This window comes from Mesoplodon densirostris, chromosome 12 (assembly GCF_025265405.1).
Source record: "Mesoplodon densirostris isolate mMesDen1 chromosome 12, mMesDen1 primary haplotype, whole genome shotgun sequence".
Classification (NCBI taxonomy): Eukaryota; Metazoa; Chordata; class Mammalia; order Artiodactyla; family Ziphiidae; genus Mesoplodon; species Mesoplodon densirostris.
In genome coordinates, this window is record NC_082672.1 from 14,731,353 (window position 1) to 14,749,149 (window position 17,797).

The 17,797-nt window shown below is 38.3% G+C and overlaps 1 protein-coding gene across 3 annotated transcripts in view; it reads right to left on the bottom strand.

The window, feature by feature from the left end:
• The window catches only part of ESR1 (estrogen receptor 1), a 263,410-nt gene that overhangs the window by 79,723 nt on the left and 165,890 nt on the right, over positions 1 to 17,797 (bottom strand). For all 3 annotated transcript variants that reach the window (XM_060114315.1, XM_060114314.1, XM_060114313.1), the window contains one exon: positions 9,664 to 9,802. In XM_060114315.1, coding sequence (XP_059970298.1) covers positions 9,664 to 9,802 — 139 coding nt within the window. The remainder of the gene's footprint in view (positions 1 to 9,663; positions 9,803 to 17,797) is intronic.

A 17,797-nucleotide genomic window follows, 5' to 3' on the forward strand; every position in this document is an offset into this window, starting at 1 on the left:
TAGAGTAATGGAAATAAAAACAAAAATAAACAAATGGGACCTAATGAAACTTAAAAGCTTTTGCACAGCAAAGGAAACTACAAATAAGACAAAAAGACAACCCTCAGAATGGGAGAAAATATTTGCAAATGAATCAATGGACAAAGGATTAATCTCCAAAATATATAAACAGCTCATGCAGCTCAATATTAAAAAAACAAACAACCCAATCCAAAAATGGGCAGAAGACCTAAACAGACATTTCTCCAGAGAAGACATACATATCGCCAAGAAGCACATGAAAAGCTGCTCAACATCACTAATTATTAGAGAAATGCAAATCAAAACTATAGTGAGGTATCACCTCACACCAGTTAGAATGGGCATCATCAGAAAATCTACAAACAACAAATGCTGGAGAGGGTGTGGAGAAAAGGGAACCCTCTTGCACTGTTGGTGGGAATGTAAATTGATAGAGCCGCTATGGAGAACAGTATGGAGGTTCCTTAAAAAACTAAAAATAGAATTACCATATGACCCAGCAATCCCACTACTGGGCATATACCCAGAGAAAACCATAGTCCAAAAAGACACATGCACCCTAATATTCATTGCAGCACTATTTACAATAGCCAGGTCATGGAAGCAATCTAAATGCCCATCAACAGATGAATGGATAAAGAAGATGTGGCACATATATACAATGGGACATTACTCAGCCAGATAAAGGAACGAAATTGGGTCATTTGTAGAGACGTGGATGAATCTAGAGACTGTCATACAGAGTGAAGTAAGTCAGAAAGAGAGAAACAAATATCGTATATTAACGCATATATGTGGAACCTAGAAAAATGGTACAGATGAACCGGTTTGCAGGGCAGAAATTGAGACACAGATGTAGAGAACCAACGTATGGACACCAAGGGGGGAAAGCAGTGGGGTGTTGGGGGGGTTGGGGGGATGAATTGGGAGATTGGGATTGACATACATACACTAATATGTATAAAAAGGATAACTAAAATGAACCTGCTGTACAAAAAAATTAATTTAATTATATTCAAAAAAAAAAGAGAAGAAATAACGTGTTGGTGAGGATGTGGAGAAAAGGGAACCCTTCTGTGCACTGTTGGTAAGAATGTAAATTGGGTGGCTGCTATGGAACACAGGATGGTGGTTCCTCAAAAATTTAAGAATAGAACTACCATATGATCCAGAAATTCCTCTTCTGGGCATTTATCCAAAGAAAATGAAAACACTAATTTGAAAAGATATCTGCACCTCCATGTTCATTGCAGCATTATTTACAATAGCCAAGGCATGGAAGTAACCTAAGTGTCCATCAATGGATGAATGGATAAAGAAAAAGTTTATATATATATATATATATATATATATACACATATATATAAGGAAATATTATTCAGCCATAAAAAGACGGAAATCCTGCCATTTGTGATAACATGGATAGACTTTGAGGGCCTTATGCTAAGTGAAATAAGTCAGACAGTGAGAGACACATCACAGTATGATATCACTTATATGTGGAATCTTAGAAAAAAACAAATCCACCAGGCTCAAAGATACAGAGAACAAATTGGTGGTTGCCCGAGGTGGGTGGTGGGCAAAATGGGTGAAGATAGTGAAAAGGTACAAACTTTCAGTTAAAAGATAAATAAGTTCTGGGGATGGTAATGTACAGCCTCGTGACTATAGTTAATAAAACTTTACTGTATATTTGAAAGTTGGTAAGAGAGTAGACCTTAAAATTTCTCGTCGTAGGAAAATATACAACTATTTGTGGTGATGGATGTTAACTCGACTTACTGTGGTGATCATTTTATAATACCTACATATATCAACTCATACGTTGTATACATATGTTGTACAATATAATGTTATGTCAATTGTATCTCAATTTAAAAAAAAAAGTGATGGAGGAAGCTAAACTAGACACGAATGATGTGGGGTGTGGTGGAGGCTTGTTTATAATGTCTTGCTTTTGCCTGCATTCATTTGTACACCAACATTACTCTACCACTAGACAGTGAGTTCCCTGAGGATAGGTCTGCCTCTTACACATTTTTTTCATATCCTCCAGTATCAGGCAGAACCCTAGAGACATGGACGTACTCAATAAATATCTACTGAGTTGACTTAAACTGAATCCTAACTAACACAGACTTGAAGTTGTGTTATCTCCCTTTATCAATGGATTTTAATTGCACTCATAGAACAAATAAGGATCTTTCTAATTCCGACTATGGAAAAGCAGCTGCAATTAAAGCAGATATGAGAGAGGGATTATGTGATTACCTCTATGTAGCATGTGTGACTTAAATAATATCAAGATATTTTAGAATTAAACTGTCAAAAATATTATGATGATTGTATTTTAAATCAATTAGCAAGTTTAATTGTTAACAATTTATGGCAAATGCAAAAATAATGTGGTAGGTAAACATGTAAGAAAAGTTAAATTAACCTCTTACACAGGATTAATTCTTTGGTTGGAATTATGCCTTTTCCTCTGGGGCAATTTTATATTAAGTGGATCCTTACTGTTTATAGGCTGATTCCTCTTGAGGAGTTAAAGACTTGTGGCTTAGCACCCTTTATAACAAAGCACTATTTAATTGCTTTGTTTTTAAGGTGAAATCTTGATTTGAATGTTTTGTTTTTTACCTTTTTCCAGTAGAACCCCTACAGGTGCTTTCATGATTGAAGGTCTTGTTGGTCAAATTGACTTTTTCCAAAACTCCAATATGTGTGTGTGTGTGTGTGTGTGTGTTTAATATTTTTATTGAGATATAATTCACATATCACATAATTGACCCACTTAAAGTGTGTAATGAAATTGGGTTTTAGTCCAATAGATATTTTGATACCTTTTCAATCAGAGATAGCAGTAATATTAGCAGCTTGGCTAATTTCTCTCTTCTTTTGGCCTCAATTTTTCTTCTCTGCAGTTTACAGTTTCATATTCCCAGGATTTGTCAGAACTCTGCACCAAAGACTTAAAGAATCAATCAATTGGCATCTGCTCTTGAGTAATTCAGGACTCAGAACTGGAAAGAACCAAAGGATCCAGAGCCAAGAATACAAGCTGGTAAAACCCTTTGCTACTTGTATTCTCACATAATGAATAAAATATAGTATAGAAGATAACCCAACACACTACTGTACAGATTAAAGAAGTTACATAAAGGTTGGCTTCCTTTCTTTTCTTTCCTCATCCAACTCTATAAGGTAGAGCAAAAAAAAAAGTTATGAACAAAGTTCTTAGGATATGAATGGGCCATATAGGGATGCAAACCAACACAAGCCTGGAAAGTTATGAGGGACTCCAGCAAAGCCACTGGAGTAACCGAAGCTGTCTCCTGCCCAGGACTGACTTTGCTGAGGAGCTGATCACTCCCCCACCCACCTGCTGCCCCTGCTACTATAATATCCCCCTTCAGTAGAGCATACATTTTTCAGAGAGAAGAAATCTAAAAAGGGAACATAAAGGAAGGTCCTTCTTTTTATGCCCAAGAAACCTTTAAACAAATTACATTCTGAATTTATCAACTTATTTCCGAACTTTCCTTTTTCACTCTTCCAAGTGAAAAAAATATGCAAAGAATTTACATCAAGTTTTACACAGGGAAAAAAATTTAAAAGGCCAATAAAAAAAAGGCCAGTAAAAGCATTTGCTGGAAGCATTGTTTCATTTGCATGTTTTTATCTGCATGTTTTTTTCTGAAATATTTACAATAAATAACTTGAAATGAGCATGCTCTTGCTTCTAGAAAATGACTTTTTTTTCAGTTTAAAGTGAATTTATGGTCTGAAAACAGTCAGCTATTTAGTAGAAGAAGCAAAATGTTCTCTCCAGTGCAACAACCTGTTTTTCTCTTAAGGAAGAGAACTTATTCCTATTCCATGCCTACAAGTCAAAGAACTTTCTGTTGTCCAATATTATTTCCTACAGACAGAGCCTCCTGATGCAGGAGCGATGGAAAGAGCTAGATCAACAACCCTCTGGCCAGACGCTTGGTAGAGGGAATATTCTTCTTGTCGAATTAAGCTTTGCTTTCAAATGGATGAATAGTTTTTTTTCTCTGAGAGTGAATAGGAATCGAAAGAGAGTGCTTTGGCTTCACTGAGAAATCCACAAATATTTCTCAGAATTTGTTAGCATGGATGGCGCCAGCAAAACAGAATTTAGACAGTGCTCTGGAAACTGGATAGTCTTACTGAACTGGCAATTTACACTGTGTCCTCTAACATCACATCTGCCTTCCAGCTATAGTAAACTTTACTCCTGCAAAAACAAAGAGATCCCACAAGGAATGACTTATATTGAACACTTTTGCTTCTGTTTTCTGTCTCTGTTTTTCCAGGGTGAGCACTCAAGCAGGACTAAACGAAGAGGTGCATTCCTAGTTGACACAGAGGACATATTTTGTGTTTTCTGGTGCCAAAACACACCAAAGGATTAGGTGCTAGAATGGAAAATGAGTTTTCTCCATTTCCTGATTACTTTCACAGGTGTTCTTATTATCTTTAACTTCCCTCTTATAAAATACACACACCTACACACACACACTGAGAGAAATTACTGGGTTCTCTATTAATACCTGATAATAAGCTTTATTTCTTGGTTTTCACAGGAAGAAAAGACTGCATTAAGTGCTTGGAACTCACTGATGCAAGATACAGGGAAGAACTGGAAACTGTGGGTAGGCTAAGTGGCAAGGATAAAATTAGCCTTCAAGCATATGACTACCAGGAAAGCTATAAACTACCAGAATCAAGATATCATGGGTTATCATCGGGAGTAAATCAAGCAATAACTCTTTTGAATTGGATGCTAGATAGGAAATACAGTCCTCTGCTCACAAGTGTGGGATGGTAACCCAGCAATTTTTTTATATTCCTATAATCACTAAACCCCATTTGCCAATACTAACATTGAGTAATTACAAGGAAAGACTGAGGTATATTCTATCCTCTTGATAGCCTTGGAAAGCACAAGTGCCTGTATTTGCAAAGAAGGCTTAAGAAAACAGGATATCATTATAATCTATCACAGATAAACCCTTGTCTCTAGTTAGCAACGTTGATAATCCCTGGGTGACAGGACTCCTTGGGACTTCTGGCTTTCTCTTGTCTCCATGTCTGTGCAGATGTAAACACCCTATGGAGGCCGACTTTGCAAAGGTAGTATCACAAAGCCTGAGATAAAATAAAAATGATGCAGCTAACACTCATCTTTTGTTTACCAGCTCTCAAATACTTGGCTTTGAAACTCATGGATTTCTACAGTTTGTTACAGAAAATGTTTACAATGTGCAAAAGGATGGGAAAAGAGCAAAAGGGAGATCAAGGTGACTGATGTTAATCAGAAAGCTGAATGTTATCAACAGGGTTGGGAGCCTGCAAGGCAAAAACATAAACAGTGCTCTCAACTATCACTCAAAAGTCATCTTCCAGGTATATAAAATTTCAAATGGGTTGCTGGTCACAATATTTTTTACTGTTATGCATATATCATTGTCATCAAAAGCAGTTATCTTCTAATACCAAGAGAGTAACTTAATAATATTGAAATTTTATAATATTTAGGTACATGTTAATAATTAGAAAAATATAGAAAATTATATACTATAGACCATATTTTTAAAAATAATATTATTTATATAATTTATATTTATTTATATATTTTTCTAATCATTAACATGATTAGAAATGTATGTATGTAAATGTTCTTAAATGTATTAAGACCTGGAGGATTTTACTCCATAGTGGGTCTAGTGATGGAAGAAAAATAAGATCCTCTGTTTATCTTCATTCAGAATTTAACAGGTTTGTGGAATATAAGCAGAAGTATAAGCATAAGTCAAATGCACTTAGTAATTTAAAAAATCCTTTCGAAACAAATGTATCTTAATTTCTTCAAAGTCTAGAAGGGTCTAAACCAGGAATTAAGTAGCCCTGAATAAGATGTGAGTGAGTTTGATGACAAGAACAGTTGAAATGACCATCAGAAGACGTGGCTTCTCCTGACTCTGCCATGAGCCACCGGGGGACCCTGGCCAGTGCAATTAACACACACTTAGTGGGGATCATGGAAGACTTTGTTCATTGGAGGGGACAAAAAGGTGAACAAGGGGCTTCCCTGGTGGCGCACTGGTTGAGAGTCCGTCTGCCAATGCAGGGGACACGGGTTCATGCCCCGGTCCGGGAAGATCCCACATGCCACAGAGTGGCTGGGCCTGTGAGCCATGGCCGCTGAGCCTGAGCGTCCGGAGCCTGTACTCCGCAACAGGAGAAGCCACAGCAGTGAGAGGCCCGCGTACCGCAGGGAAAAAAAAAAAAAAAAAGGCGAACAAGTTCTGGTTCCTGCCTGCACGAAGTTCATGAGCTGAAAGGGAAGATAAGACATACAATCATAACTTACAGGTGACAGAAGGAGAATAAGGGAAGCAGAAACCAAACCCCATGAGAACACAGACAAAGAAAAGGCTACTTTCTGGCTAAAGAGGAGAGAGTTTTGAGGAAGCTTTTCTGGAAGAGTAACATCTGAAATGGCCTTAAAGAAGGTCCCAAGATTCTGACGAGAAGTCCTAAAGGTACAGGGCCTTTCAGAAGCAGTGGAAAAAAACCTTGAAGAGTGAAGTCAAGTTCGTGGCTCTCAGGCTGAAGTCAGGGCCCAGGTGTTTGTTAGCCTGGATAAGAGCTCACCAGGCTCACTTAATCCCCAGAACTCCGTTTTGGACTCAAAGCCACTGGCCTTCCTCATTACATTATCTGACCCACTCTGCTGATGTTTGTGTCTGTGACACTTGCAACAGGGATTCATAATTATCAAGGTAAGAAGTCTAGACAGTACTTTCTAAAGAAGGGAGAGAGCCAATGGAAGCTGAATCAGGAAGCATCAGGATGACAGCTGTGCCTTAGAAAGAAGTCTCTGGCAGCCCTGTGGTGAAGACACTGAAGGCAAGAGGGCCAGTGGCCGAGAAAGACAGTGGTGGAGAGGCAAGCCTTTGGGGAGGGCTGACTTGGACCTGTGCTAGGGGAGGAATGGCGACAAAGGGGAGGTGTGGATTTCAGAAACAGGGCAGGAAGGACTTGACAGTTAACTGGATAATCTGGTGGAGGGAGTGGAATCCATGGTTAACTTGAACTTGACAGCTTCAGTGTCTAGGTGAATGCCACTAATAGAAAAAAAGAAAAGGAACAAACGTGGTGAGGAAGATAAGGTATTCAATACTGTGAGTCTGAAGAGCTTATAGGATATTGAAATGGGAAAATCTAGAGTAGTGGTTCTCAACCAGGGACAATTCTGTGCCTCCCTTCCCCCCACACACAGGGGACATTTAGAAATGTCTGGAGATATTTGCGGTTGTCATCTCTGGGGAAAGGGATGCTGCTACGAGAGCATCTAGTAGGTTAAGTCCAGGAATGCTGCTAAACATCCTAAAATACACAGGACAGTCCTCCATAAGAAAGACTAATCCAACCAAAAATGTCAATAGTGCAGAAGTTGAGAAATCCTGGTCTAGAGGTAGTAGGAACTTCCTATCTGGAATTTTAGAAAGTAGGAATGGAGAGAAATGAGAACTCAGTCACTGACACTGCAGTGAGAAACATGGGAGAAAATTAAGCACACTGACAGTGTGTGGAAAAGAAAGGCAGGTGGTTGATAAGATCCTACACAATATCACCTTGCTGGCAAAATGAGTTTCATTGGGGTGAGGTGATGTCACAAACGCTTTCATATCTAAAATGCAATGCCTGATGATTGCTCTCAGGAAGTGTGTACCTAAGAAGGCAAACATGGATGAGGTAGTAAATCATGGAAACCATCAATTCAGTCAGGAATGTCCCCAATATCCTAAACCCTGAAGACACCTTCCAGTCTATTGTGGAGAAACATTGTATGTGGTCTATGATTTTCATCTGCAAATTTATTATAACTTGGTCATGGAATGACATGACTGTAACAGAAAAATTTTAAAAGCAGCAGAAAAAGGGGGAGGAGGAAGAGGAGATAGGCCAAAAAAAAAAAAAAAAGGAAGGAAAGAGGAAAGCAAAGGAAAACAGGCAAAAAGAGGTGGAAGGGAAAAATGACAAGAGAAACAAGGGAAGGAAAGGGAAGGGAAAGGAAGGAAAAGAAGTGAAGAAGCACTGTAGAGACATCCTCTAAAAGGCAGGCTAAATACCGTGTGAGGGCAGTTCTACGGAACCAGACCAGTGACCGTTCTCGATCAGTCCACAAAACTGTGATACGGGACTATATTCCATGGAAAGAAAGAGCTGCTTGTTGAACAGCATCATCACTGTTGACGATGCTATAATAACACAAAATGATGAAAAAAGCTATAATAACACAAAATGATGAAACAGTAACCAATACGGATACAATTCTCCAGTATTTAAATAAATAGAGGCTGCCAGAACTCTGTTCCAGGCGGTTTGGCAGGTGTAGGGAAGGAACCCAGAGCAGGACAGGAGATGAGGGGGCAGCGTGGCGCTCCGAAAGGAAGGAAAGCACAAAGATGCATCGCGTGCAACCTGGCAGCCTTGGACTGATGAGCAGAGGCAAAAAAAAAGTCTGCAAAAAACAACTAAAAGATGGATCTTTCTTATTCAAATGATTACGTCATCCGTAAAGACAAGGTACATCTGGTAACAAAAAGTCACAGCAGCAGAGCAGAGAAGGCATTGCTGATGAGGAAAGAGTGTGAAGGATGTGTGCACAGGGCAGGAGCCAACCTGAGTGTGCCAGAGACAGACAGATCTTGAATTCCAATCCTGGCTCCACCACCGGCTAGCTCAATGCTCTTTGCAAGTAGCAGAATGTCTCTGAAACTTAGCTTCCTTTCTGGTAAAACGTGAATGATAAGGCTTCCCGGGAGTGCTATGATGATTAAATGAGATCATGTATGTAAAGTATTCAGCACAGCAGCTGGTGCTGGGTAGGGACTCTGTCAGTGGTAGCTGCTGTTAAATAATGTCTAAATTCGATTACTCTAAGCAATGACCGAATAAGAAAGAAGCATAGGACTCACATTCCAAGTCAACCCAAATAGAATACATGCAATAAGGTGGCACAGTTGAAAACTGAAATCTTCATTTTCTAAAATAAGCAAGTTAACTTTTATGAATTCATAAAACTGGAAGTGGTCTTCAGAACTCTGTTCAAATTTCTTCATTTACTGATGGCAAAATTGGAAAAGGAAATGAAGAGACTATTGTGGTTTGGATGTATGAGCCAAAAAAAGATTTTAATTAAAGGAAAGTTACTCATCATTCTTTGATATAACACAAGATGAAGGTGAAGTTAGAAAATTACAGTTCATAATTTTGTAAATACACACAAATACATATGTGTATATATATTGATACATACATATGTGTATATATATTGATACATGCATATATGTATATATAAATATACATATACAATATACATGTATATTTTAGAAATGAGAGAGCTAATCTGGGGAGACATCAGGCAGACAGTTATCCTTAGCCTTCTGTGAACTCGACTACCCTACATCACCGGAATCCACCCATTTGTAAATATATCTGATAAAGTTCTTGGAAGGTTCGTGGAATGCTGAATAAAGGAGCTTCAGGATCAAACTGGTGATTATCAAGAATGTGCTTCCCCCAAGCTACAGCTAGGTCACTCACCTGTCCAGGAGCAAGTTCGGAGCAAACAGGAGCTTCCCTGGGTGCTCCATGGAGCGCCAGACAAGACCAATCATGAGGATCTCTAGCCACGCACATTCCAGAAGGTGGACCTGATCATGGAGGGTCAAATCCACAAATCCTGAAACAAGACAAGAAAACCCTGCTGACTTAAATGAAAAGTAATGATGGTGAAATGAATGCAACCAGGGATTTGAAGTGGTAGGGTCTATTTTCTATTAGGTGGAAAAACATAAATTAGAAGCACACAATAAGAAAGTCAAGTAACTATTTTTTAAACCTAGCATATCAATGAACTTTACTGTGGCATTTTCTTAATGTCTTAGTGTCATATCTACAGAAACATACTAACTTAAGCAACCCACTTAGTTTTCTATAAAGTTCTGAACTTAGTGTTAAAATGTGTATGCTTTTTACTTAGACATTTCTAATAGCCCTATGTGATTATTACATTTCATTTCTGTTTCAGCTGAAGATATTTAGGTGCAGGAAATTTAAATTACTTGCCCTAAACCAAATAGGAATTGGAGCACAGGCAGGACCAAAGTCACTAAATTTCTACCTCTTTGCTTCATCACTAAGCCATGCTCTTTTTTTCACACCATGGAAAAGAAAGACTAATACAATAGAATGTGTAAATAAATCACTCGGGAGAGAATGAGTCAGATGAATAAAAGTGACATTATGGTTACTTCTGGTAATAAACACTAAAAAGTGCCCTTGTTTTCCAATGGCTTATTGGGAGAGTAAAGCTTTCTCCAGTCATCACTGACAATATGGTGGATGCCTAATAGTAATCATAATAGTAAGAAGAAGGAGGGAGAGAAGGAGAACGGGAAAGAAGAAGAAGATCAATTGATTGAGCTTTTACTATGGGTTAGAAGTGATGCTAAGTACCTCCCATACCAATTTTTAAAGTATTTATTAACACAATAATTGTCAGAGGTAAGAACTCACGGGGATATCATTTTACAGATAAGGAAACAGATGTTCAGAGAGCTTATATACTTGTTAAGGTCAGAGATGGAAATATAATCTCCAGAACCTATGCCCTTGACCACAAGTGACAGTACTTCCTATGTGCTGCAATTAATTGTAGACTTTGGATCAAGTGACTAAATAAATCTAACCACACAAATTAAGACATGCCAGAGTGACAAGGGCACTGCATAAACAAGATGTCCATAAAGTTTGCTCCTTTCCAAATTGGTTCCCTGTTCTTTTGCCCTGAGGTACCCCCATCACATTTCCTTCCTCTCTCTCTCTGCCCTCAACCCTTTGTTCTCTCTTATCCATGAGATGGGTCTAGGAATCCCATTTTTCTTTTTCCTCTTCTTTATTTTTTTCTCACTAATATTATACTTTTATTAGTTATCTATACTTGTATTTACTAAAAAGCCAAAATGTAAGTTTATTTTCCTTAAGCAGTAGTAGTGATGGTTTGCCTACTGAATGTTTCTTCTTGGGGATGTTGATTAAAGAATCAGCATTAAACAATTAGCTCATCATTTCTTATATACTTAAGTGCCATCTTTCATATAATCCTTACCACCAAGTAGATGATGATCCACATAGAGAAACCCAAGGTGGAGAAAGACCTCAGAGTGTAAGCCCCCTCTAGCCACCATCCCATAACCAAGCCTCATTAATTCTATCTTTAAAGTAACCATAAAATTCTTTTTCTCCTTTCTATATTTCCACCATTACTGTATTTATTTAAATCTCCAAGAGTCTCTAACCTTTTTGCCTAACTTCTTTAACTCAGCATAATTATTTTGAGACTTACCTATGTTGTTACATGTATAAATAGTTGATTCTTTTTATTGCTGAGTGGTATTCCACTCAGCAATAAAGAATAGTTGTTCTTTTTATTGGATATAGCCAATAACTAAATACAATTTACCCTTTCACTGGATATTTGATTTACTTCGGGCTATTACAAATAAAATTGCCATGAGCAATCTATGTACAATTTTTTGTATGGACATATGCTTTCATTTCTCCTGGGTAAATATTTAAGTGTACTATGGCTGGATTATAACGTAGGTATACAGTAGGTATATGTTTAACTCTTTAAGAAACTGCTAAACTGTCTTCAAAAGTGATTGTTCCGGGCTTCCATGGTGGCGCAGTGGTTGAGAGTCCGCCTGCCGATGCAGGGGACACGGGTTCGTGCCCCTATCCCGGAAGATCCCACATGCCGCGGAGCGGCTGGGCCCGCGAGCCATGGCCGCGGAGCCTGTGTGTCCGGAGCCTGTGCTCCGCAACGGGAGAGGCCACAGCAGTGAGAGGCCCGCGTACAGAAAAAAAAAAAAAAAAAAGTGATTGTTCCATTTTACATCCCCGACAGCAATGGACGACAGTACCAGTCTCTCCACATCTTCAACCAATACTTAGTATGGTCAGTCTTTTTCATTTTAGACATTCTAGTAGATGTACAGAGGTATCACACTGGCACTGTGATTTTAATGTGCATTTCCCTAATGACTAATGATATTGAGCATCTTTTCATGTACTTCTAACAGATCATTATCTTACACTATATTCACATTAATTATGCACGTATCTGTAAATCCTGCTAGACTATGTACTCATTAGAAGCACAAAATGCATAATTCTATCAAATTCTGCTTTTTTAATGTCTAAATTTATTGCACCTTCTGCTACATCATTCAGCCATGCCAAAGCCAATTAACAGTGTAGAATTTATCAGAGCAAGTGTCTTCCCACTGGAAGGGGTGGGTCTCAGTCACACAAAGCAGGACTTGCAACTGGAGAGAAAATGGGCAGTTCTGTTCATAAGAAAAACTAAGGGATTAAAAAACAGTGGACTAGCCTTGCTCTGGAAGAAGCACTGCCTAAGGCAGCAAGAAATGCTTCTGTTTCTCAGTAGCCAACGTCTAATGGGATATATCATCTCCAGTGAGCAGTGTTTATAAGGAAAACTCACAGGGAAGTTTTAATTCTTTAAGATTTCACCCCAATTTTTCAGATAAAGTCTCATAACAGCAATATAAACCTACCCTATAAATCAAACTTACTTTCAGAAATGTTAACATTCATGAGGTATTTTCTCTCTTCTCATGACATTCCCTGTTTGATGTGGAAAAAAATGTAATAGTGTGATAATGTCACCCATAATGAAACCTACACAATGTAATTCAATAGCCTCCATAAGCCCCAAACAATCACGCAGGATGAGATTTAGAGGGTACCTCGAGAGAGAACTGCAGCCATGTAACCAATCAATTTTGGAAAACCAAAGGAGCATTTTCTGGTAGCAACCTTACATATTAAACTGAATCATACTTTTTAATTCTCACGTCAAAACTTCAGTGCTATTTAAGTCGGACAGTTTTAGTGGTCTTTGGGGAGTCTCAGAAGCTCACCATAACCATTTGTACCACAGAGGTCTGGTGATTATGAAATCTGTCTGCAGTATGTCTGTTAGTGACAGTTTTCAGTCTGAATCCAGCAGAATTGCTGGGTCCTTCTGTTGAAATGATGTAGATCTCTCAAAAAGGAATAGTCTGTTTAATTATCTTTCCCAGCTGTACATATTGCCTGCAGACAAGGGTTATTGTGTCTCTTCCAAAGTGTCCTCTGCAAGTTCCTGGGGCAGGGTTGCAGGGAGTGTGCAAAAACTGTCAATTAACCTTCTCAATGAATGTGAGGGCTACTGAAGGAAGTTACTGGATGGAGTGTCTCTTCTAATATACTGATCTCAATATTATTTTAACCACACAGGAGCTGCATGCTCTTTTGGTGTAGAATAAATGTCCTTTAAGACTCTCAATTCATATACAGTGAAGAAAAATAATGTAATAACTCCTAAACAAAATTATACTGGGCCAACTATCTATAGACACCAAGTTTCAATCCTTTGGCTTATTTTCCTTCGAAACAGGAAGAATAATCTATTATGTAACTTCAGCTGGATCTGCTATCATAACTTAGAGGCATCCAACAATGCCTTTCTTGAACACTTGAAAGTGTGGCCAGTATGAAGGTGGGAGCTAGCAGCATCTATGGGATATGAATAGAGGCATCAGTGACAGAACTTCTTACAGGTGACACAGTGAGACATGATTTACCCCCCATCACTTAGGGACTCTCATTTAGTGACAGTGGCAAGGGGTCTTCAGGGCTATGGAATCCACACCAGTGGGGTAGAATGCATACCTCAAAAGTAGTAACAGTAGTTTATTGAGACCAAGTGAAATCAGCTGCAAGGAAATCTCAGTTTATAAAATAAAATTTTAAGAGAAAGCGAACATGGGCCTTTTTCTCTAGTCTGCACTTACAGGTCTAGTAAATGAGTACCCAGAGATAGGATATACTGGAAACAGACAGAAATACTTCCAGTCCTGTTCCCCACCTGTTATGTGGGCAGGGACCTGATGAAGTTGAGGAAGCCCTCTTTCAGAGAAAAAGAGTCTCTCCATACAGACAAGCAGCTTGTTATTTCCAGCCTCATCACCAAGATATTTCTGCCTTCTTTCTTCGTTATAAGGTAACTGTTTTGCCTCCAAGATTTTCCACTGAGTTTTGACTGCGAAAGGAGCTCGTGGCATGTCTTTCCCCCTCCCTTGGGCCTCATGAGATCCTAAGCCCTCTTCCCCACTCTGCTAGGGACTGCCATACTAATTGCTTAATTTGCCTTGGCACACAGGAGATACTTAAAGCCTTACCCACTCTTACTGGGTGTGGCAAGACACTGCAAAGTGTGCCGAGAGCCTGAGGCAAAATGACTAATATAATACGAATGCCCCTTAAGTTCTGCACTGCTGTTGAGTAAAAGATAAACCAGAGTGGGTCTTCAGTAGAGGCATGAGAAAAAAAATGAGGGTTACAGTATTTCTTATTTCCATGGAATACAATCTATATGTTATAGATGCAAAACAAAGTAGAATCTCTGAAAAAAAAAGCAACTTTTTCCTGGGGAGCAGTTGTCTCAAAACTAGAAGCCAGGTGGTTGGTTCCCTTAGTAAATCCACTGGAAAAATATTAGTTTCCTGACCTTCAAAAAATTAATCATGTTCTCAGTCATATGATGACCCCAATGTTCTCCAAAATGTCAGTTATAATATTGCCCATTGCATGCTTTCTGTTTTGCCTTAACTCAGTGAAAGAAGATTTAAATAATCATCTCTTTTCCCCTTGATGCCAAAATAAAATAAGGGGTTTTTTTTCAAAAAAAAAAAAAGAAAGAAACAACATATGGAACATGAGATTGTAGCATAAATCAGCTACAAACTGAATAAAACTTGGGATTTCTGAGAGAAAGCCTATAGAACAGATAATGTCAGAACAACCTAGATCCCAGCTCAAATGCTAAGCAGTCTTCACATCCTCCATTTTGTTGTGTTTTTTTTTTTCTTTTTCTCCACAAGATAGTAACTTAATGCCATACTACGAACCATGTACCTCATGGTATAGTTGACTATAACCTCCCTCCTCCAAATAAAAATATAGAATCTCCTTTATATGCAGCCTCATTATGGAGAGACCCATTAGAACTGTGATTCTCATTCTCTAACACTTGAAGATGTCTCCGTAACATATAAGCATTGAAAAATTCTTTTCAAAGAAATGAGTTTAATCCATTTAAATAAATAATGTAATATACCACTCTTACCAAATATGTACTACAGTTATAAAATAAAATGGTAAGAGACTATCACTTGTTTAGATATACTGAATCACAGTGCAAGAACATGGGCCTCCTACCAAGCCTGCCCCACGTCACATCCCTGTGTATTCTGGCTTTCCTCCGCTATAATGAAAGGAAGTGTTCCCAGGCCCCCTCTGGCAAACATCACCTATCCAAAGCCCTTATGCAAACACCGTACTAAATATGCACCTTGCCAATACCAAGCGGACACTTTCCAGAGGCTACAACATCCTCATCCTCAGGCCTGATTATTAGGTATTTCCAAGTCACTTCCCAAGATGTAACTTTTTGGAAGGTACACACCCTCCCTTCTCCCCCAACAGAATGAGGAAGACAGAAGTAATTAAAAGAGAATGAACCAATAAGACACGTAGACCTGGCTTGAAATTATTCCGTGGCCCACGGCCAGTTACTTAAGGTCTCTGAAAGCTCTTCCCATCTGTAAAATAATCACTTTGGGTTATTGTAAAAATGAAGGAGTTAGCAGATGTCTCAGTACCAGAGTGGCTACTCAGTGAACATTTGTACTCTTCCCTACTTCATCCCAACAGGCTGGAACTTCTGTCCAGTAGAAGGGAAGACCACTTTTGCAAAGTACCAAGAGAAATGTTTGGTTTTAAAGTATTGGAGATTTAGAACTTCAAACTTAAATAGAGCACTTTGTGTTTGCCCTAAATCATGATGTCATGTCGCATTTTCTGTTTATTTTTTCTTTTTATTTATATGTAAAAAATAACCTAATAAAAAGGATAAAAGACTTCCTGGACATCAAACAGTTCTTACAAAACAACATTTTCATGATTTAAAAGTGGAGGGAACAAGAGCATGTGGATTATATTTCTCCTAAAATACATATGTGAAAAAATGAAAAAAGAAAGCACGTTTGGGGTTTTATTATACTCAAAGCATTTCAAGATGTTTAGCAAATCCAGAATGCCGCTGTCTTCATGCACCCCTCCCCGATCAGCCCCAATATAAATGGCCCATGGCTTTCTATTGAACTCAGCAGACCTCCACTGAGGTCCTTTGTTGCTCCTTATTTGCCTTGGGGTAGAGAGGATGAATCTTACCCTGAGGTGACTACATGCCTTGGGAAATAAAGTGGTATTCTCAAGGCCATGCTAAGCAATAAAAACCAGTGGTAAGTGAAGAACTGAATGTGACAAAGTTGACGTTTTTAAAATATGTCACATTTAGCATAGTTGACAGCCAAATTAATTTGAGTAAGGATTGAAGAATTCAGTCCAGAGGTTTTAAAATAAACAAAGGTACTGCCTTTTAAAATTACTGGACCATCCTTCAAACACCCCTTACTTAGAAGACCATATGTTGAAAGAATTACAGATGATGAAAGTCATGATATCTATATAAATCCACGAACTTTCCAATCTTGACTCTGCAGACTGACAAGAGTGTCATGTTTTAGCTGACACTGTATGATGAAGACACTATGACATCATTACTAATCCCGTTAGGACAGTGCAGCAGAGCTTAACACATTTTACTCTGTGACTTATTTTTACGTATACAGATTCAAAGGTGGAGTTTCTATGGCACATCCAAAAGAAAAACCAACACCGTTGTTTGTGGTTATTCTCCTTCTTCCCCATTTTTATCTGAATGAAAGAGAAACAACAGAGAGCTTGCTTGGAAGGATCTGAGATATTTCCCAGACACGTCTCTTACAATGCATACATGAGAGAGAAACTGAATGCAGAAAATTGTCCTTCCTCTGAAAAGATCTTAGGTATACTGAGTAGGTTACTCACTGAGAAAGTAGGTTACTCACTGAGAAAGTAGTTTACTCATATCCAAAGACAAAACTGGCTTCAAGTTTGCTCAGTTGTTGCTTGGTTTTAAACACCCTCCCAGAACTATATTCAAGGAACCACACTCCTTATAATGCTCCTTTGAAAAATTGTTAGACTTTCCCACAAAAGTGTATTCAGACTCTACTTCAAAAAATTTCTAGAAGTTTTTCCTTGCTTCAGACATCAGCCCACATTTATTGTTGAGTCATCGTACATGTCTCTGGATATGCATGTGTGTGTGATCTATTGTGGTTACATTTTACTCAACAACCAGTATTTGACTATGTTTACACATCAATGTAAAGGACCAAAAAAAAAGAAAGAAGAAAGTATATGGAAATAAATTACCTCTGATCTAGAGAGGTAATTGTAGAACTTCTCTGATTAGAAAGAAAAAATGGAGCACCTCAAGACTTTAAGTTTAGAATTACATATTGTAGCATATGTAAAATAATTTTAATACAAAGAAGGAAGTATTTTTGACTTTAAAGCGGAACTTCATAAAATATTTCCCTTAACCTTTATTTAGTGATTCAGTTTACCACACTCCTTTCAATGGCTAGATATGTATTTTCTTATTTTTCAAAGGTTGGATATATCTTAATTCTGATCACAGCATGTGTGAACTTGT